The 22,330-nt window shown below is 41.0% G+C and overlaps 1 protein-coding gene across 1 annotated transcript in view; it reads left to right on the top strand.

Annotated features, from left to right (window-relative positions):
- The window catches only part of LOC101860553 (mucin-17), a gene marked incomplete in the record, with an annotated part of 42,335 nt that overhangs the window by 7,555 nt on the left and 12,450 nt on the right, over nucleotides 1–22,330 (top strand). The window contains 3 exon segments of the mRNA XM_013079181.1: nucleotides 14,527–14,664; nucleotides 17,231–17,416; nucleotides 20,687–20,839. Coding sequence (XP_012934635.1) covers nucleotides 14,533–14,664; nucleotides 17,231–17,416; nucleotides 20,687–20,839 — 471 coding nt within the window.

Below are 22,330 nucleotides of genomic sequence, written 5' to 3'. Positions count from 1 at the left end.
TCTCTCTCTCTCTCTCTCTCTCTGTTTATCCATCTATCTCGCACGTTTGCTGTCTCTCCTTCAGACAAACATGTTTTCTTTAGATATATCTGCGCTGTTGACAGGGGTTTGGGGTGCATAACAAACTTCAATACCTCACCATCAACTAAGAAAACAATTTGGAACGACCAAAACAGCGTTGCTGGCTACGTCCCAGCACATGCCTTTTCTCATGTCACCCTCGATATGTCAACATTTATTTGTATCTAACTCCGGAAATGTTCTTTTTGTGGGTGATTGGCTGGCTACGTCCCAGCACATGCCTTTTCTCATGTCCCCTTCGATATGTCAACATTTATTTGTATCTAACTCCGGAAATGTTCTCTTTGTGGGTGATTGGCTGGCTACGCCCCAGCACATGCCTTTTCCCATGTCCCCCTCGATATGTCAACGTTTATTTGTATCTAACTCCGGAAATGTTTTCTTTGTGGGTGATTGGTGGGTGCTATGGTTTCTATCCTATCATTCTAACCAGATCCTCCCCTCCTTCTTTTCTTGTGATTGTTACTCTCTTGTGACAAATTGAATCTTTGCCACTAATATGACATTATTGTGTTAGGCCTACTGTTACTTACAGTTACAGTAAAACATTTACTCAAACAAAATGTTCTCTATTTCATTAACTCCCTAAGGCCGAAAGGACATGTCACGTCTGATCAGCAGCAGACCAAGGGCAATGTTGAAGTACTTTTCGAACCATCATGCACAGGTTAAAAACAGGAATTTGCGCAATGATTGCATTATATACCGAACGCCATTAAAAACGCAAAGTTTTCAAAAAGTTATTAAAAAGCCAAATATGCTCTGATCGTCACGATTTTTGGATACACAAGTGAGCAGTTGTTAATCCACACACCCAAGCACGAATTGTGCTATTGTCAAGAGTACTTTTCATCACAATACAATAAACTATACTTTAGTAAAAATGTGTTCATTAGTTGCTATATTATTATGAAAGAAAACGAAATTATTTCCATGGAAAATAACCCGTAGATCATTACAAACAAAAGTGCTAGCTTTTTTTTTCGATCATTTTTTTTTATTTCTTTCATTTCAAAACTCTTCAACTTAGGGAGGTTGATCGCAACTTTCGCTTCCGCCTTGTTCATAGCGGAAAATGTGCCCGAGAAGCAGCAATACAGCTAAAATATGTATTGTTCTGGACGTATGCAAAGATTTTAGCACACTTGAAACGTCCTGGACGGGCAAAGAATAGGACAGTCTTGAGTGACGAACCGTGTTCAAGAGAGGCAGATTTTGATGTCGCATCTGCGAAATCGTTTCGTTTCTCAAAAGTAGCAGCTCAAGGCATGCATGGGGTGCGTGAAAATGTTTCTTTAATTAGGGTGAGGTGCGGAGCAGTAGATCTAAGTACAGGACTTAGATCAAGAACACCTTATTTAGGACTGCAATTAACGAAGCCGCAACAACAGCGCCATCTTCACGGTGCCAAACAGCACAAAGAAAAAATCCGAATCTCTCAGTCATCCAACATGACACTCCTACCCTTACACTGCCCATTTAACAAGCAAGACAGTTTCTGGAAGATTATAACATAAGTGTCATGAACTAGCCAGTGTACGTACCGGTCATTTTCCCAACAGCGCACGTATGGGATAAACTGAACCGCAAAATGTGCGCCGATTTGCGAATCTGCAGCTATTGGAAGATCGCGCTGCGCGAAAGTGGGACAGAATTTCTCAACAAAACACTGAATATGTTATAAAATCCATGTGAAGAAGGGTTTTGATTTGTTTAAATGTTAATGATGGCCATACAATTTACAAAGGGTAAGAGATCTTTATTAAGCTTCGATGTGTGTTTATCTGCAAATTTGTCTTAAGGGGGTACGCCGAGAGAATGAGGACAATGTATCGAAATCATTTACTTTTGTGATCAAAATGGTTCACATTTGTTGGAAATTGAATCAACTTTTAAAAAAACTTCTTTTAATCCTTATTCATTTAATACAAACGTGTTCAGACTATGCGAACGAAGTGTTGAGTTTTTAATGGCGTTCAGTTTATGTTTGTTGTTGCCTGCCCTTTTACGGTAATGAAAACAGAATCGAAGAAGTTGCATAAATAACGAAGGCATGCGTTTTACTGTAAATTATTTAAAAACAACGCGTTTTCGAACGTTGTCGGATGAATAGAATCTTCAGCTCCCGTAGGTTTGTCATCGCTGTGGCCGCCTCTGACAGATAACAATAAATCTCCTCCACTCCTCTTGGTTCTCTACTTTCCTCAGTGTGTTCAGCAGCTCCATGGCTGTCCATTCTCGGATGTTATCCTTCCGTCTCTTCTTCTGCCTGCCTCTCCTTCGTCCCCCCTTCACAGTGCCTTGTAGAATAGTTTCAGCAAGGCCCGAAGAACGGAAAACATGGCAATATCATTACAGTTTGCGTTGCTTGACCTATGATAGTAGGTCGGTGTAAGGCCCGGTTACATTTCTTATGCGTCTTTTTACTTCTTCATTGGTGACATGGTCTTTGGATGAGATGTAGGGCAGTTTACGGAAGCATCTCGTCTCAACAGCTCTTATTCCACAGTACTCTCTGTGTCTGCTGTCGGGATCCAGGACTCAAGTGCATATAGAAATATTGATGCCACTGAGGAGCGCATAAGCCAGATCTTTGAGCTTTAGGCAATGTTCCTGTTTCTCCAGATCTTTTTGAGTTTGATTAACGCGGCTATTGTCTGTGCTATTCTGGGGAGTACTTCGGACTTTGATCATTCGTCTAAAATGATTGACCCTAAGTTTATTATTGTCATCACCATCATGATAACAATAATAATACAACGGCAGAAAGCACCAATAGTAAGATGTGGAAAGTTTTTGTAATGTTTTACAATCGCGGAGAAGGGTAACATTGAATGTTCACTTATTTACACCATACAAGCTTATCCTTAATTAAGAGTGCACGTAAAAAAAAAGGTGTATATACTTTAAATAGCCACAACTTAATTATTAGAAAGGCAGGAGCTGCAAAATTTTGGACGGAGAGTGAAGAGAGTTACCCCCTGTTTTTTAGTAAGACTTTTAAGGTACTTGCAATACAATAAGATCATATTATTGGTGCTGGAGACTAAAAGTGTTACAAGATAGTTACAAACACAAGAAAGAAGGAAGAGAGATAAGAATTAAATATGTTTGAAAGGAAAGAAAAAGCAAATCACACCAGATCACCCTCCAGTCACCTAAATTCTTTCTCTAATGGATAAGCTATTCACATGATCCACCCAATAAACAAGTGCATTATGAACGCTCAGCGATGGATAAACGCATGGGTGTTTTTATGACTGGATCCAGAACTACCAGTCACGCCAAGAAAGTAAAGAAGGTCCGCCTCGTCCATAAAATCCAGAGGATATAAAAGGACAATTTGCAGGCCATTGACAGCCAAATCTCCCCCTCCCCCCACCCCCTGGTGACTGCTGTTCTTCGATTTCCTTTTCATTTGTCAGAAAAAAAGGGTGGCCAGCTTGACACAACAGCCAACATATTAACATTCATGGATCGATTCAACAGCTTAAATTTATTCATAGCTCGATACAACAGCCAAAATATATTCATAGGTCGATCCAACAGCCAAAATATATCCTAAGTTTATAGCAGCATAATTAAGTCTATTCTGTGACCACTGCTTTGATATTTCTTCCGTTACGCTTTCTTCGGTTAAGCGTCTTAACTTGTCGTCGTACTTTTATTCATGTGGGGTGGCTTCCCCGCCCCCAGGGGGAAAGGGGGAGGGGGAAAGGAATATTTTACACCAGCTGAGCACGTGTCAAGGTTAATCACCAAGACAGACAAGGGGTAATGTATCGTCAAGGCCGGGGAGAGAGAGAGAGCCTTGGTCAACACCCCGCTTGCCGGCTACCCCAACACACAGAATAAGGGCAAAAGACAGAGAGCACAATCGTCGGTGAATTCCACAAATTTTGGAAAATCGTTTTTTTTGCATATTTTCATAGTGCTCGGTGAGACACATGTCCCTGTAAAACAATTTTTCAATTATCTCAACTCAAACGTGTAATCTGACGTAATAAGAAAATCATGAATAAACACCGTGCCCCCAAAATCGCCTGATGAAATCGTGAATCCCACACCTGTGTGGAATTCACGACCTCATCCGTCGATTTATGACTCGAGGGGCTGACCGTTGGCGACGTGAACCCCTCTCTGGACCATTAAAATATGGACGATTGCGTTGTGCAAACACAATGGTCGGTCAGTATTCACGGTTGTAATTTATGATGTCGACTGCATATGTTTTGCGGGAAAACCTCTGTCACATAATTAAGATGTGTGTTTCCTAGATGCAAGACTGGAATTGTTTCACGACAACTGTCAAATTCGAATGTGTAATTTGTGTGCTCTTCTAGTAGTGGGTAAAACAATTTTTTATCTTGCTTGTTTGCAAAATTATTTTTTTAAAATAATAACGTGACGTAGTCAAGTATAAATTAAAAGTTTATTTCCGTGTTGTATCACAGCCCAAACTTGTTTTACATTGAAAGCTCACTGATTTGACAACTGAGTTCCCTAACGAGAAAAGGAATTTTGAGAAGCCCAGCAATGTGAACCGCTTTGGGCATCAAAGAAAGCTACAAAAAAATACAACACGGAAATGATAAAAGAACCAGACTTCAATGAAAAAAAAGTGTCATTCAAAGTACACGGTGCGTTGCAACAGATCAAATGTGCTTATTTTAACCTCCGAGAGAGAGAGAAAGAGAGAGAGAGAGAGAGAGAGAGAGAGAGAGAGAGAGAGAGAGAGAGAAAGGGGGGGGGGCAGAGAGACAGAGAGAGAGAGAGAGAGAGAGAGAGAGAGAGAGAGAGAGAGAGAGAGAGAGAGAGAGAGAGAGAGAGAGAGGGAAGGAGAGAGAGGGGGGGCAGCAATAAGCTATACAAATCAAGAGATAGCAGGTCGACTGAAAAAACTAATGAACTGAAACCCAGATGTGATTGCTCAACCAAATTAAATGGCTGCTCACTATTAAAAGACAAAGACAGAACAACTATCTTTGTCTTTGTTTGGACTTTGACATGGGGAGACAGAAAGTCCAGTGTGAACGATCTTCTCAACACGAAAGAGTACACTTTAAATGCGATACACCAAGCTGAAAGATGCACACTTGGGTTTATTATCTGAAACAGAATGATCAGAAGATCTAAGTTTGCAGGATGTTGATATCTATTACCGGGCTCACCCATTGTAAATTGCTCTAGAAGTGCTCATGCCAGTTTCATCATCGCCTGGCTCACCCGTACGGACACTTTCCACTATTCCCTACCCTAGGTTAACGTCTTCATATTTGTCAAATGTCTTTCCAATTTTCTGTTCTTCATTCTTTGCGACTTTTGTAACAGGTTCAGCATGGCCTTTCCTTGATCGTGTAACCTGTAGACTCAAAATTGAAATTGTATTTGTTATGTAGCTGCCTGGTTTCCTTATGGTATGCTCAGTTCAGCCCATCTCCACAGCTTTCTTCTGTCTACAAATTTTCTGCTCCTTACTCCCTCATTGGTGACTCTGTCTGTCCATCTGATCCTGAGAAACTTCCTCCGGCATTTGTTGGTGACAACCTGGACCCTCCAGTACTTTGTAAAGAGTGCTTTAGAAGAGCCCACCCAGCTACACCACCAAACAATCCACAAGGGTCGTGCAAGCCAAGGAGTTTCTGTTAACATCTGTGGATATGCTTCTGAAGTTTCCCACTCACTATTTCCAGCAAAGCTCTGGAAAACTGTATCTTGATCCCTGATTCTGTAATCAGTGGGAGATTGAAACCGCCTGCACAGGTCAGGGACAATCTGCCTTATATGTCAGGCTACTCAAATATGTGATAGATGAAAAGACCATGTCGACCTGTGAGCCAAACAAGGATCAGTGTGAATTGTGCGTGAGTTTTGAGTCATGACGACGTCAGCCAGACTAAGTGGGAATCTCACATGGCAGAAAAGAACATGACAAAGACAGGGCACGCAATGGATAAAACTTTTGCTCTTAGGCAAGAAGACCTTTTGATGATTTGCATGAATCTTCAGAGTGTACTTTTGTCAGCTCTTGTTCCAGAAACATGCACATATTCTTCAATGTGACCTCGTATGATGCCATCTATTACTTATGACAAAAGGCACAAGGTGATTTGATTGCAAATGAATTCACAAGTTGTTTGATGGACTTTTTTTCAACGTACACATAAATGCATAGAAGGTTATAACAATATATTATTATACAGCTATAGGTGTGTGTGTGTGTGTGTGTGTGTTTGTTTGTGTGCGTGTGTGTGTGTGTGAGTGTGTGTGAGTGTGTGTGTGTGTGTGTGTGTGTGTGTATGTGTGTGAGTGTGTGTGTGTATTCGTACAAAATTGCATCTCTTTCAAATCCCGTGAGTGTCTTTTCCACTAAGAGCAAACACGAATTTGTAAACAAAATCTTATTAGAGGCTACACTCATATGCAAGTAGAAAGTATGCACGGTGTCGTTGAGCTGCGGCTTTAAATAAAACACTTTTTCAGAACTGCAATTGTTGTAATTATATCAACGAAGACCATATAAAGTGAAATTTGTGGACCATATTATTAACCCCCATGATTTTGTTAAAATTGCTGTCCACAATATTGTCAGGTCGGGTAGACAAAAAGAAGACCAAGCTGTTAATGCAGTATGAAGCAACTGATATACATAAGGATGAATTCTTTGCAAACTGAACTCAAACGGAGAGTGGGAGAGTCTTCTAAAGTCAAGAGACATAGAAACCTCAACAAACAGTTCCCCACCACTGTATCATTCTCCTTATAAATGGCATAGAGTAATTTTCAGGATCTGAGAAACAAAATGAGTAAGATAATGAAACATGATCATTCAGTCATTCACGGGGTATAAAAGTTTGACATACACCAAGTTCTCAACCCATCCACCACCACCCTGTCCAAGCCCAATTAAAAAGGATTTACACTTACACACAATTGGACAAACAAGGATAGGAAAAGAGAAAGCACGCAAATGAAGGAATATGATTTCATAAATTACATACAATATCACATTCATGTAAGAATGAGAGATGTTTATAGTGGTAAAATAATGAATAACTTTCTGTTTCACTTAATCTGTAAGGTCATACTCAGTTTTAAATTGATCTTTTAAAGTCTTTCTTATAACAGTATTTCGTGCTTTCATATATTTTTAAACATACCAGGGCCTCTAATAAGAGAAAACACACTGCCTATAACCGTGAATACAACACCGCGTTCCCAAAAGCCTACTGATGAAATCGTGAATTCCACACCTGTGTGGAATTCACGACCGCATCAGGCGAGATTCGAATATGAAAATCGTGAATCCCACACTTTTTCGAAAAAATGACCATCTACGGTAAAAAACGTACTACAGTATTATTTCTAAAAGGTAATTAATCAGATTTATCCATTTAGTTTATTTCTTGAACGCCAAATGACGGAAAAAATCAGTTTTTTCCCTCTCCTGTAAAATTTGCTTCGTGTGGAATTCACGATTTTATCAGGCGATCGACAACAATGGGGTCTCCACGATGGTGGTTGCTGATGTAGTTCAATATACTTTCTGATCTGTCCAAGACAACCAAACATTCGCTACCAAATAATTACAAAATTCTATCTGACATTTTGGGGCATTTTGAGTTATTAAGAAACCAAATTATGTTGAAAAACCAAATATGTTCTGTATACGCTATCAAAGTCGTTACATTGTTTGGAGTCGTTATCGAGATATTTAAAAGAATTACATTTGAAAAAGCTTGGCATATTGTGAAATTAAAAAGAAATTGACGTCAGTTTTCTCAAAACTAAGTATTGAGCAGATTGAACTTTGTAAATCTGAGGTCGTGCATTGATGAGGAGAAAAGTGATCATCCTTAAATGGTATTGCACAGTGTCATTATAATAATTTTTTTTAAAGTAAAAGAGAAAGGGGGAGGGGCACGGTTGTTTGTACACTTAATTGTCTCGGACAGATGGTGATAACAGAGGATTGAGCTGTATTATTAGTGTTGCTCTTTAATTTAGTTTTGTTTGTTTTGTTTTGTTTTTGCTCTTTTGCTGTCGTTGCTTTTTAGGGGGCCGGGGGGGGGGGGATGTAAGATTTTACATTCTACACACTGTAGGAAGGTAGATCATTAACTCTTTGATGACATATCAGATACGTTTGTACGATCAGCCAAACGGCAAAAGCATTGTTTCGGCACATTTTGAACCAACATACACAAATCAGAAACACGAATTTGTCTATTTCATACTTGCACATAATTGCATGTCTTTTAAAGTTTCAAATAAAGAGAACAAAATCGAAAAATATGTTTGAATGACGAGGTTCTGCTCCAAAACAGTATGTCTTTATGAGTTTTAGAAAGACCAGACTGAACGTCGTCAATGACTTAACATTGACAACTTAACAAGATCTGGTATGTGCAATAATTCAAATGTTCTACATAGCCTACCATATATAATTACATGTATTATCATATCACTCATCTCTACACGACGCCATAGCATGACGTACTATGTCATTATGTTTTATTATGCACAGTTGAATTGTAAATGGGCTGATTTATCAGTGTTACTGTTATGCTCATACTGTGCCGGAACAACATAGGAGAACCGCTGCTTTTTTCTTTCCTTATCCTTACTATTGTCGTTTTTCCTCTACTTCTTTTGTATGTTTGTCACTCTCTACTTGTGAACTGCTATTCCCGTGGTGCCTTGATAGTCCAAGCAGACTTTAAAAAGGGGGAAATGGTACAGGTTTAACGCCCCTATCAACACTATTAAGTTATTTAAGAGGCAGGGCCTCCGAGTTTAACGTCCATCTCCGAAAGGACCGAGCCAAATGAGAAATTCGTGTAAAGTGTCTTTCCCAAGGACACAACGTCGTACCGAGCTGAGGCTCGAACCCCGGAACCCGCAATCTCACGATTACTAGTCCCGTAGCCTAAGAGGGGGTGCCCACATACGCGATCGGATCGGGTCAGGTCGGGTCGGACCCATCGGGTAGTCAGGGATAGCCAAATTGAGGGCGCAAAGCGGCCATCGTGGCACAAACCGATCGACGCGATCGGTGACCTACAAAACAAACGCGGTTTTTTTTCTGGCCTGCGAATCGCGCGATCGGGTGGTTTGCATCCAATCACAACAAGGCTGAGTCATGTGTCCATTTTGACCCATGAATACATTAAAGTAATACTCTGGCCTCGATTCGACTCATTTTGGAAAGAAATTTGCATCTTTAAGTATATTTTTGCTTCTTCATTGCACTTTACATGATCAATAAAGTTGTATCTCATTATAATAAGTTGTACAATAGCAGATTTGGGATGAAAAACAGCAACAACAAAAATGAAATCAAAGCACTTGACCTAGATCTAGATCTAGGTTATTTCGTTCTCAGGAGGGCTAAAAATAGGCCATGTTAGACCAAGAATCTAGCTATGGACGTGTCTAGATCTACGTTCTCTAATGTTTAGTGCTTCCAATTTTCCGCCAATTTTTAGTTTTCTACTGACCTTATCATAAGGTCCACAAGATCTAGGCCTAGATTCTAGATCTACATCTGGATTTATTATGTCGCTTTGCCTTTCCTTAAACAGTGTTGTAAATATGAAGCCTAATCTACCCTCACTGATGAAAGTTCTGATGGCCGAGTGAACAGTGTGTCTGCGTTTGAAACGCAAAATATTATTTCGTGAGTGTGGGTTCGAATCCCAGTCCCAGCTTTTATGTATTTATTTTTTCCCTTTTTCTCATCCTCCAAACTTACCAACAATTTTCCCCATAATTATAATTTGTTGCTTTTTAGCTTTTTAAAGTGGTAAATAAATCGTCAGTGCTGTCTGTTGTCCTCGTAATCATAACACACTGGGCTAAAAATAGTTTTAGCTGGTCTGATATCCGTGGACGTGGATCTTTTTGAGTCGCCTCTACACCGTGAAAAAACTTCGTACATTAGCCTGGCCTGGAAATGGCTTATTTTGGTGGACACGTAGATTAAAGCAAGTTAGAAAGCAAGCAAGTACTCACGAACACACACACACACACACACACACACACACACACACACACACACACACACACACACACACATACACACACACACAGTCCAAGAGTACGGCAGGCATATTTTATGTATTCATGGGTCAAAGGTACAGCCAATCGTAGCCCGGGTTTACACCCTCAGTGTAGTCGCATGTAGGTTAAAGGCTTCTCTACTTTAACTTCCAGGTCGTCGAGTACAATCGCGGCGGGGCTGTAGTGTGCACTGAAACCCCGACAACGATTTCCAGACCCGACCCGACCTGAACGCGTATGTGGGCACCCCCTACAACCACTAGGCTACCGACGCCACCTGAAGCAGACTTCGTGCTGTTGAGGCTAGAGAGGTGAGCAGAGTAAGCCGCATTCCCCGTTTGGACTTCTCTGTTGACATCCACCCCTTGGCGCTCATATGACCTTATACAGTTGCGAGCGCCATAAAACCTTACTAAAACAAACGAACCTGACACTTCTCGGCGGTATTATACAATTTCATATATTTCTCAGCCATACTTATCACATGCATCATTCTACACCACATTAAACTGTATCTTACAATACCGTACCATATCATTCCACACCACATTATAGCATCCCAGGGGTTCTCGTTGCCTAGAGGTTAAGGTGTTGGCCTCTCATTCAAAGGTCCCGGGATCGAATCCGGGTAGCGACCGAAAACATTTCTTCTCTAAAAATTGTCTCCTTTCACCTCCTTTCCTGCTCTCTAGCAATGTTCTGTCGTCTGCTTTCATTTTCATTTTCTGCCCCCACCCCCTCACCTCTTTTGCCCCCTCCTCTGGGCTCCTGACTCTTTCTGCAGCCTTTCTACTGCTACTCCTTGGCTCCTCCTTAATGCTGTCTTTCTGCCACACCCCTGATCTTCTGGTAGGAAAGATCTACGCCTAGCCTTCTCGGACAAGGGCGAAAAATCTCGGAGGGCCCGTGTGCAAGTTGCGCACGTTAAAGATCTCTTGGTGGTCTAAAATCGATAAGAGTAGGCTTCGGCCGCCACCCGGGCAAAATTCAAAATTTCCTACCAACTGAAAATACTAGGTGTGTCCCGCGCGCTCATATGACCTTATGCAGTTGCGAGCGCCGTAAAACACTTTACAAAAAAAACCCAAAAAACCCCCCCAAAAAAACATACCATCCCATTCCACAACAGACCTTACCACAGCATACTATTCCTTACCATCCCATAGCATCTACTGCCTTACGAAATCATCCATTGTGAGCCAAGTATGTATTGCGCCCTCTTAACATTTTCCCATCTCTGCGTCACTTAGGACACTGGCCCAATGAACTCTTGACCTTCTATGAGAAAAACAGTTGATTTTGTTGTGACACCCGGGCACTTGAAATACGTCAGAGTTATGCATTTATTCTTTGGGGGGGGGGGGGGGGCGTCACATACCGTGGAAGTGTTTTCTGAATTAGAGCAGGGCAGGTGGGGAGGGGGTTGTGTCTGCGTGTGTGTGTGTGGGGGGGGAGAGAGAGAGAGAGAGAGAGAGAGAGAGAGAGAGAGAGAGAGAGAGAGAGAGAGAGAGAGAGAGAGAGAGAAGTCAGAAAGGAGGGGGGTGGGGGTGGTTCAGAGGAGTTGTCGAATCTCCCGTTGTCTTGGTAGAAGATATTCTGAGACGTCTCCTGCGAGCACCCAGGAACTGTTCGGAGACGCACTCCCGCACACAGATGCACTACTTGGGGCAAGGGAGTGAAGGTCAAACTGCGTATCGTTTGCTGGAGATCACACGTATAGCCACTAAAACTGTCGCAAATCAATTATTTAAAAAAAAAATTCAAACCTGACTGCAAATATCAAATTATGGGTTAAATGTTACCGCCTTATTTTTTTTTACTTGGTCTAGAGGCACAAAGTATTTTGATTGGTACATCTCCGCTGGAGACGTCTCCAAATAGATACTGCGCTGTATGGCATGATAATCACGTTTGTGCTTTGTCATGTGTCCTTTCCTGTCTTGAGGTAATCTTGAGTAGATTGCATGTTTCAAGCTGCCACACTACGGGCTAATGAATAAATAAATATAAAAATAACCTCGCTGCTCGACTACTGGCGCGGCTCTGATTCTGTCATTCTGTTCTCGGAGATATACTACATTTTTTCCTTACTCGTCCCCTGGGGGGGGGGGGGCATCAGAACTGTTGCGGAGGAGAGAGGGCGCATTGGTTAGAGTGGAAGTAAAGCATAATGAAACTAAAGAGTTAGCTTAAGTCAGCATGACTGAAGGTACAAAGACATTCCCTTGGTAGCCTGTTGAGTGCGTTACAAAGCCGAGTTCTCTAAATATTATGGATATGAATTAGCAAATTTGGACAAAATCAACCCACCGTGAACTGTTTTGATGAACAGTACCATAACTATATATTGCAGACATTGCCCTCAGAATTTGAAACCATTTATTCTTTTGCATTCTCAAGTCAAGAATGAATTAAAATAGAACAGGAGCACATCTTATGAGAAAACACTATCGCTGAAAACAGTTGCGACCTCTCTTTTATAAAAATTAAATGAAAAAGAACTGAAAGAGATTTTAAACGTGACCTAGCCAAAATGAATTTGTGAGAACCGTAAACTTAAATTGAAAAGAATTCTCTGTTTACTGTTTGTGGATTGTAGAAACTAAGTCATTCATTGTGTAGAATAATCAGACCAGGGAGACGGAGGATTGGTTAGGAAGGAGGAAGCGACACAAGTCTGACTAGCATCCTTATCTCCCTTCTTCATCGAATGTTATTCTTTAGTGGCACCTCCAATCGTCCACACTTATAAAACTTCTTTTTTTTTTTTGCTTTGCAAGTGCCGTAAAACTCAGGCTCAAAATAAAACTAAACTAAACTAAACCAAAGGATGCCAAAGTTTAAATAAATAAATAAACAAATAGATAAATACATAAAGAAAGAAAGAAAGAAAGAAACGCGCTAACTCTGAAGATCCTTTCAGCTTATCATGACATGTTTCTATAATAGAAAGACTTCTGAGGAATCCCAGAGCAGCAGGCTCGATAGCGTTAGAGGAACCGAGGCTGGGGTCAAAGAGGGCAACTCGGACCTTTTGGCCGGCGAGGTCACGCCCTGTAAGGGTAATGTACTGTGTGTCTGTGACATTGGAGGAAGAGCTTTCGTCCTGGAGTAGCATGTATAGTTGGGTTTTTTTTTGGGGGGGGGGGTTTGGGGGGGGGGGGGGTGAGTCTGTGGAAATATTTTTAAGTATTTTGTCCCATCGCGGGCCTGTGAATTTTGTGTATGGGTGTATGCGTGTGTGTGTGCGTGTGTGTGCGTGTGTGTGTGTGTGTAACAGAGAGAGAGGGAGAGAGAGAGAGAGAGAGAGAGAGAGAGAGAGAGAGAGAGAGGAAGAAAGAAAGACAGACAGACAGACAGACAGACAGACAGACAGACAGACAAACAGACAGAGAGAGAAGTGGAGGGAGAGGGCAGAGAGAGAGAGAGAGAGAGAGAGAGAGAGAGAGAGAAAGGGGGGGGGGGAGAGAGAGTTAATCCCGTTTTATAAGTACTACGCTAGGTTAATGTGCTATGCTTTGTCCCTAAAAGTTTATATATCCCTAAGAGCAACAAACAGTCCCCACCACGGTATGAGATACAATATACTTAGTATGGTGTCGACTCAACTCCCCCCTCGACCCCCCACACACATACACACCTCTTCTTCCCTGCCTGCCCCTCTTCCTAAAATAAAAGCATGTAGCTCCTTATATTAATGTTTCTTATTATACTTTGATAGTTACGATCGCCTTTTTAGAAAGTTTTGTTGGTGGGTGTGGGACATGGTCCACTCTTTCTTCTTCTTTTCAACGTTAATATTGTTCAAAATATTATTTTTTTTAAATGCGTTTCAGTCTGAAAGTGACCAATAGCATAATTACTGCAGGGGTTTTCTTTATATTATTTTTGTTTTACTGCAAGTGAACTTGAAACGTAAACACGTAAACACAAAGAACAAAAAAACAAACAAAACGAACGAAAACTCTCTTTAAATCCGAGCCGTGGCCAATTTTGCCTCTTACATAAGTAGTCTAACAGACCACAAAAACCACACATTTTTAGTTTTTGTTAAGATCTGCGCTGACGGTTATCAGATTGAAATACATATCTATCTATCTATCTATCTGTCTATCTATCTATCTATCTATCTATCTATCTATCTATCTATCTATCTATCTATCTATCGATCCATCGATCTATCGATCTATCTATCGATCGATCGACCATCGATCCATCGATCTATAGATTTATCTATCTATCTATCTATCTATCGATCGATCTATCGATCTATCGATCTATCGATCTATCGATCCATCGATCCATCGATCTATCGATTTATCTATCTATCTATCACACGCTTGCCGTTGTGCTAAAATGTGTTTCCAACTCCCACCCCCACAGGTCACCATGAGGTCAAGGAACATACTGGTGCTCGCGATATGCGCACTCACGTTGCCGTATGCACTCTGTCAGGCAGAGAACGGGGAACTCGGGGAAATGGAGCAGTTGAAGAGACTGATAGGAGCTTTGTCCAGACAGGTAAGAACGACCGGTGTTTTATTCATGGTATTATCTTTAAGCCCCGAGGAAGAGAAAGAGAGGAAGGCCGAGATCTACTTGGGAGCGAGATCTAGAGGCAGATCTCAGGCATATTATGGCACGCAGCTGTTGGCTAGGGGTGGAGAAGATTGCTAAGAACAGAGACAGGTGGAGAGACAGTCTTGGTGGCTTATTCTCAATGCCAAGACGAAAAAGGCGAATGATTATGATGATTATCTTTTAAAGAAGAAAGGGATGTGGGCTTGTTGGGGGGGGGGGGGGTGAGAATGTATGAGAATGTTTATGTCTCATGGGGGACAGAGATGAATCAAACATACACATTGACAGCAATAGAAAATCGACTTAGCATAATATTATCTATTACCCTCGTTAAAGGTTTAATTCATACGAAGAAAGTTGGATAGCATAACGTTATTACTGATTTTTGCCAACTGGAAAGGGACATTATTCTTAACAGAATATTATTCCCTATGTTATTTGGTCTTAATACGTGTTCATCTTTTTTCAAAATGGGAGGCAATTAAGATTTTGATTCGCCTCGAACGTCGTGGGTTGTTTTTTTATTTAACAAAATATAACGGACCAGAAGCTTCTTATTGTGTTGCAAGTCTGCCATGGTCTCAAGAAACAATACTGTCGTAGTGCGTAGTGGTCGTATTTTTTAACGAACATTTAATATACTGAACATTTTCACCCTCATTGTCTGGATTAGTTAATTGGAATTTATTGACTATTTGAAATGGTGTTTGTAAGAAACGTATTTCCATCATTCGTTTTGATGTTCTGACTCGCAATACAGTTTAATTCTCCCTATCTCGCAACAAAAGACGAACAGAATGCACTTCCACTCATTGTCATGGCACAGTTACGTCCCTTCCTTTGTTTTGTGCCTACTAAAGAGGCTGGCGGCTGGTGCCCACTGAGGCTCACGTTGTAGGAATGAGGAGAAGGGGAAAAAAGTTGTATTGTTCGTGTGTCGTTGTTTTTGTTGTTGTTGTTTGTTGGTTTATTGTTGTTGCTTTCTTTCTTTCTTTTTTTTTGGGGGGGGGGAGGGGAGGGCATGCACACTTTAAAGGGAACGGAGACGAGCGAAGTGTACAAACAAGCGATACAATAGTACAATCATCTGCAATATGTTTTTTCTTTGTTTTTTTTAAGGTGCATTTTACGCCCATGTTGACACAGCTCAGATCATTTAAGAGGTGGTTTCTGACCCTTCCTGTCAGGGCCAACCTGGACTGAGAAGGATAAAACACAACATCACTGCGGAAAGATAAAGATGCTCGATAAAAATGTTCTCTCCATTCGGGAATCGATTACGGGTCACCTGCCCTTCGACAGAGAAGCGCCTAACCGCTATACCATAGACACAATTTACTCAAGATAATCATAATTAGAGTGAAAGAAAAATTTTAAACAGTGTGATCATTAACATGTGCGCTATTATGGCATGTGCGTAGCACAATACAATAATTCAGATATAATTAAAATAAATAAATAAATTACATTTGAATTCATCTTGGCAGCACTTTTTCTGAAAGCGGGTCCATAGACAGAGAATATGAAATGCGACCTCAAAAAGCCAACGCTGTCACCTACCAGCTCGCACCCCTCCTATCTCATCCAAACATCTCCATGGACACAAAGAGACAGCTTATCCCTTCAATATTCATACCAACATTATGTTATCAGTGTCAGACTTGGACTTTAAGCAAAACCCATGAAAGCAAAATCACCGCATGCCAAATGAAATGTCTCCGCAAAACCCTTAACATTACAAGACAAGACAAGCAGAGAAATGAAGAAGTAAGAGCAGCTATCGGCATTGAGTCCTGCCTGTGTTACCTAGAAAGACAGAGGATGAAATGGTTTGGCCACATGTTACGCCTCGAGAGCCTACAACACCAAGCACTCAGGCTATAAAGGAAGAGGAAGGCCACGCAAAAGGTGGATCGAGGGTGTCAAGGAAACCTTAAGAAAACACAACATCACAACTGAAAGAGGCGCGGAGTTGGCCTACTATAGAAAACTGCATCTCCCCTCGACGCGTAACGGCAACAGAGGATGAAAAAGTAAAAGTATTGATCCCAAAAGGGCAATTTGGTTTACAGTGGCAAACATACCTGAATACATAAATATATAATTATAAATACATGAATACGTAAATACATGTACATGTATACATAAATAGCCTCCACAATTACACCGATACAGAACAATTTTACAACCATGCCATTGCTGGTCGCCACTGTGCAGCGCCCTGGGTTTTTTGGTGTTTTTTTTTACTAGGGTTGTCGTATCTTGCTCAAGGACACACCCCTGTGACCACCTATCTGATCCCCGTGTCACAGACGCATGCTTGATTTTACTCTTGAGTCTAAACTCTCTACTCACTTATCCACTGGAGCGGCAAATAATATTTTATTTTTAGGGTATTATACAGGCCGAAGGGCTAGAACAGAAATGGCCGCTGGATCGGAAAAGTGTGGGTATTATACGACTTTCTCAAATTCTTTTAACAGCTGGGTGTGTCTAATTCCTCCAGGTGATGCTGCAGCAGGTGGCAGCCGAGGAGAAGGTCCGCTCAGACGGGGCATCAGGAATCAAGCAGGTACGCGCCACCTCCAGCGGGCCCCTCACCTACAACGTCAACGCCCACACTGCCTCCGGCGTAGCCTCAATACACGACCACACCAACAACCGGATCACGCTAGGACAGGGAGAAGGTGTGGTAAGTGCTCACTTTTTATCATCATCATCATCAGCAGCAGCAGCAGCAGCAGCAGCACCAGCACCAGCAGCAGCAGCAGCATTACCATTGCCTTTCTCACTCTGGATCAGAATACAGACCACGAACAAACACTTTTCTCCTTTCTCACATCCTGGGTTTGTCGCTTGATATTATTCCATGTCGTCTCACATTTCTGTACATTCTGCTCACTTTTGCAGGACAAATAAACATCCTACGTCTGTGTTACTCTTCATCGTTCCGATCCATTTGTTTCTTCCCACTGGTCTGGTCTCCAGCTTCTCATTCAAATTATAATATTATATATATATATATATATATATATATATATATATATATATATATATATATAATTTGTGTATGTTTGTGTGCGTATGTCTGTGTGCGTTACACGCGTGCGCTGTGTGTGTGTGTGTGTGTGTGTGTGTGTGTGTGTGTGTGTGTGTGTGTGTGTGTGTGTGTGTGTGTGTGTGTGTGTGTGTGTATGTGTGGCATGATTTCAAACAAAAGAGGACCACTGTAACTGATAAAAAAAACAGCTTCTTTCTGCTTAGAAATTGTGAACGCAAAAGAACAGGCTTGTCTCCTCATCCATCTATCCGCTAGTGATTCTGTCGCTTTGACGGAATTTTTAAAAACAAAGGGGAACTCAGGTTTCATCTGTCAAGTCAATGTGTGTTAGTCACTTGGGCCTTTGGGGTTCAAAAACGCTGAGCAATTTTGAAAAAAAAAATCACCGTGTCTCTTTTATGCTCAACGGATAGTAAAGCTGGTAGCAAACGGACACACACGTTTCATATGAAATCCTCCACGAAAGAAATTTTGCACGATCGAAAAAAAACAACAACCCAGTTCAGATAATATATCACTAGGTGCTTGCATAGAGGTATGGGGATCTTGAGCAATGTCGTTCAAGATAACATCAGTGGTTTTCTTGTTCACTGAGGAATCGTGGATGGTCAGAACGTGAGTCCGCGAAAATAGTAAACCCGTTAAATATTAACAATTATTTGATATCTTTATTTTTGAATATGAAATTTTAATTCTCGTGTGGGTAGAATGTTTTTAAAGTACCAATCACTAGATTATCTCACCCAATGATAAATTATGTTGTAAGAACAAGCAGGTTCTCCATAAACACTGCAAATTTCAATGAATAAGGCTATTAGGCAATTTGCCAAGTTTACAGTGAATAAAGATGTAAAACGGAGGTTTTCGTTTGTGAACTTTGTTTGGTTTCGTCCGGAATGCGAAACATATTTTATTTTTGACTTCATAATCAAGCCAAGCGTCACAAGAAACTCATCTGGTTTGTTCGAGTGGAGATATATATCTCACTCTGCCGCTTATATTCCTCTTACTCTCGCTCCTCCCCCCCCCCTCCTCTCCCCCCTCTCTTTCTCTCTCTCTCTCTCCCTCTCTCTCTTTTTCTCTCTCTCTCTCTTTTTCTCTCTCTCTTCACCTTTCTGTGTATGTGTGTGTGTTTATGTGTGTGTGTGTGTGTGTGTGTGTGTGTGTGTGTGTGTGTGTGTGTGTGTGTGTGTGTGTGTGAGTGTGTCTGTGCATATTTTTTTGGGTAAGTGTTTTAAGGCGCTCGTAACTGCATAAGGTTATATGATCGCTCGGGACACACCAAACATTTTCATTTGGTAGGATATTTTGAATTTTGCATGGATGGAGGCCGAAGCCTACTCTTATCAGTTTTAGACCACCAAGGGATCTTTAACGTGCGCAACTTGCACACGGGCCCTCCGAGAATTTTCGCCCTTGTCCGAGAAGGCAAGGAGTAGATCTTTCCTACCAAAAGATCAAGGGTGTGGCTGAAAGACAGTGGTAAAAAGGAGCCAAGGAATTGCAGTAGAAAGACTGCAGAAAGAGTTAGGAGCCCAGTGGACGGGGCAAAGGAGGTGAGGGGGTGTGGGAAGAAAGTGGAGACGAAAGAAGGCGACAGAATATTGCAAGAGAGAAGGAAAGAAGGTGGAAGAAGACAATTTTAGAGAAGAAAATATATGCATATACATGTTATGTGTGTGTGTGCGTGTGTGTATGTGTGTACATGCGAAGTATTACTATCGCTATATCCTCCTCATCCCTCTTTTATTCTTGATTTCACTGCTGTGGTGTTCTAATTGTCCTCAGTTTAGTCAACTGTGAATAGATACATAGCAATTGACAAAGACTTTAATGTTCCCAACAATGGCGCTAGCCCCTAATAATAGTAACAGTACTTATATCTATGAATAGAACCAAATGCGCCTCCGTGGTGTATGGCCTCCAGGTCATAATAATTATCTGACCAACGAAGAGAGGCTTGGTAAAGTTGTGTGAATCTGCTATGAGAAGAGGAGCACTTGTTTGATAAATTAAAAAAAAAAAAATTTTCTTTCTGAATGAATAAATAAATTCAATTTCTATTGAAAGCTGAGGTGAGATTTGTTTACAATAGTATTCATAATATATAGATTCTTAGATACACGTATAAAAACAATATGTTAATCACTACCTCAGAATTACGAAATCTGACACTTTGGCCGTTTTCGGTTACTTGGACCATGAGGTAAGAAAGCATGTTTCTGCATATCTGCTCTATCGAAAGCGTAACAATATTCGGAGTCGTCAAGATCTTCAAAAATTGCTCTTGAAAAAGCTTTACATATTGTGAAACTAAAAAAAAATGTTCGTCAAACTTCTCAAAACTAAGTATTGAGCAGATAGACTTTGTAATTTTGAGGTAGTGCAGTGTTAATTAATTCACAAAATCACACTTATGTAGATTATAAACATTCTACTGCTGGTCTCCACTGCAGTGCTCTGCTTTTACTTTAAGTCATGGTTCGAGTTTTACAGCGCTGGCAACTACATAAGGTCACTTAAGCGTGCACCCCTGTTTTAGAGCAATGGTTATCATAATGTCTTACTCAAGGACAAACAAAATCCAATTGACCACCCATCTAAATGTCGCGTCAACAACAGTATTGTAAGCCTTAGCCCATTAACCCGTTGGCCGTTGGAGTAACTTAATGGCTTCAAACGTTAAACGTTCGCTCACCAAAATGGAAATGAATGACATAACCCATCATATTATTGATTATGAAATTGAAATCTGCTGCAATTCTATATTGTTCGGGGTAGTGGTATTCTATTCTCAATACCCTCTTTCTATTTCTTTGACTGTGGGTGTGGGTATGGGTAACTTTATTCCATTATTTCTTAAATTTTTTTGGTTTACATTTCTGTTCTTCTTTATCCTAGTTCGTCCTGAATGGAGTCGAGTTCCGCACACGTCACAACGACTACCCTCTGCGCATGGCGAGCAGGAAGTCGAAGAAGTACAACGTTGTGCAAGAAGTGAAATTTCCCGACGTCCCCCCGGAGGTGTTGAACAAAACGACAGTGCAGGAGCAGGTAATTTATGCGATGTCCCCGCTTAGATTCGCTTTGATTAATTCTTCTTTCCAGTCTGACAGGCGTCTGTGGTGTAGCGGCTAGGAGTTTCGCCGTCGAAAGCAGGAGACTCGAGTTCGATTCCGGAGTGGGGAGAAATCTATATCGAGTTTTTTCTGTCTTTTTTTGCTGTGATGCCATGGCCTTTTCAGCCCAGGTTGGTCCTGAAAGCCTGGGTCTGAAGTCAGCCCTCAAATAAATTATCTAAAGTGTGTTGATGGTGGTGTAAAAACGCTTACATTTAGCTAAATATAAGGAAACATTAAAAATCTCCACTCTGTTGTAAGCACGGCTCGAACAAAGCTTAAAACCATAACTTAATTAAATTTTCTTTCTGTTTAAATATTCTTCAAGAACCAGGTCTCAGCTAGACATCACCTATCAAGGTTTACATCACATTTACCTGCCTGGGTGCTCTTAAAAAACAGATATTATCCTGGTTATTGTAACGTTTAGATATTCTAGACCTGACTAGCAATTCATCTCTATACCTATAACTATCCATTATGTATGTTTTTATTAGTGGTGATGGGGAAGTTAATACCACAGATAGAACTGATATGTGTGCCATTAAAAGGACCAAACTCTAGAACTAATGTTTTGTACCATTAAAAGGACCAAGCACTTCATCAGCCCTCTAGCGCTGCACGGTTAGCTCAGTTGGTATCGTGCTGTGCCACTGATTGGACTGATCGTGCCCTATATTACGTACGCCGTTCATCCTGTTTCCTTAAACAGCGAAGGTGCCGAAATGTTGCTGTGACACACAGCGTTCGTCATGCTTTGTGGAGGTTATACTCTGCATACTGCTTCTACTAGTTGCATTTCGGAAGACTAATCGCAGATTCACGTTCAGCGCTGCTTTTTTTTCGTGCAAGGAAATCGTTTCTTTTTAGAGATAGTTGTATTTGCAAACCGGGTTTAATTATAGACAACTGACCTCTAAATCTAGCGTTACTCTTTGTCCCTGAGGATTCAAAACTGTGCCCGGTAAAGCACAAACTTACCCTGTATCACGAAGGGGTTTAGATGACCCTGTTTTAAATCCCAATATTGCTCATCTTAAATTTGTGTCAATAGAAGGATTGTCAATGTTCTCCACGCAGTCCTCGTGGCCCTGGGTTCTGTCAGAAAGGTATGTTAGATGATGAAGTATGGCCTCTCCACTCTTCAAGGACGTTGTAGAAACTTATGATCGACCAACAGCGAACCAAAGGCAATATTGCGGCACATTTTCATTAATAAAACATGACAATCAGACACAAATTGCATATTTCACAGTTTGCATATCTCTCCCTGCCTTTTTATTTTAAGGTAAATAAAATAAAAATGAAATAAAAATTAAGTCTGAAATGTTCCAAAATAGCGTACCCTCAATGAGTAAGATCTCATTGTCTTGATAAGAGCGTTGAACCCATACAATACAGTTTCTTACTTCCCATCAGGATAGTG

This window comes from Aplysia californica, unplaced genomic scaffold (assembly GCF_000002075.1).
Source record: "Aplysia californica isolate F4 #8 unplaced genomic scaffold, AplCal3.0 scaffold00042, whole genome shotgun sequence".
Lineage (NCBI taxonomy): Eukaryota > Metazoa > Mollusca > Gastropoda > Aplysiida > Aplysiidae > Aplysia > Aplysia californica.
This window is presented reverse-complemented; position numbering and strand designations above follow the sequence as displayed.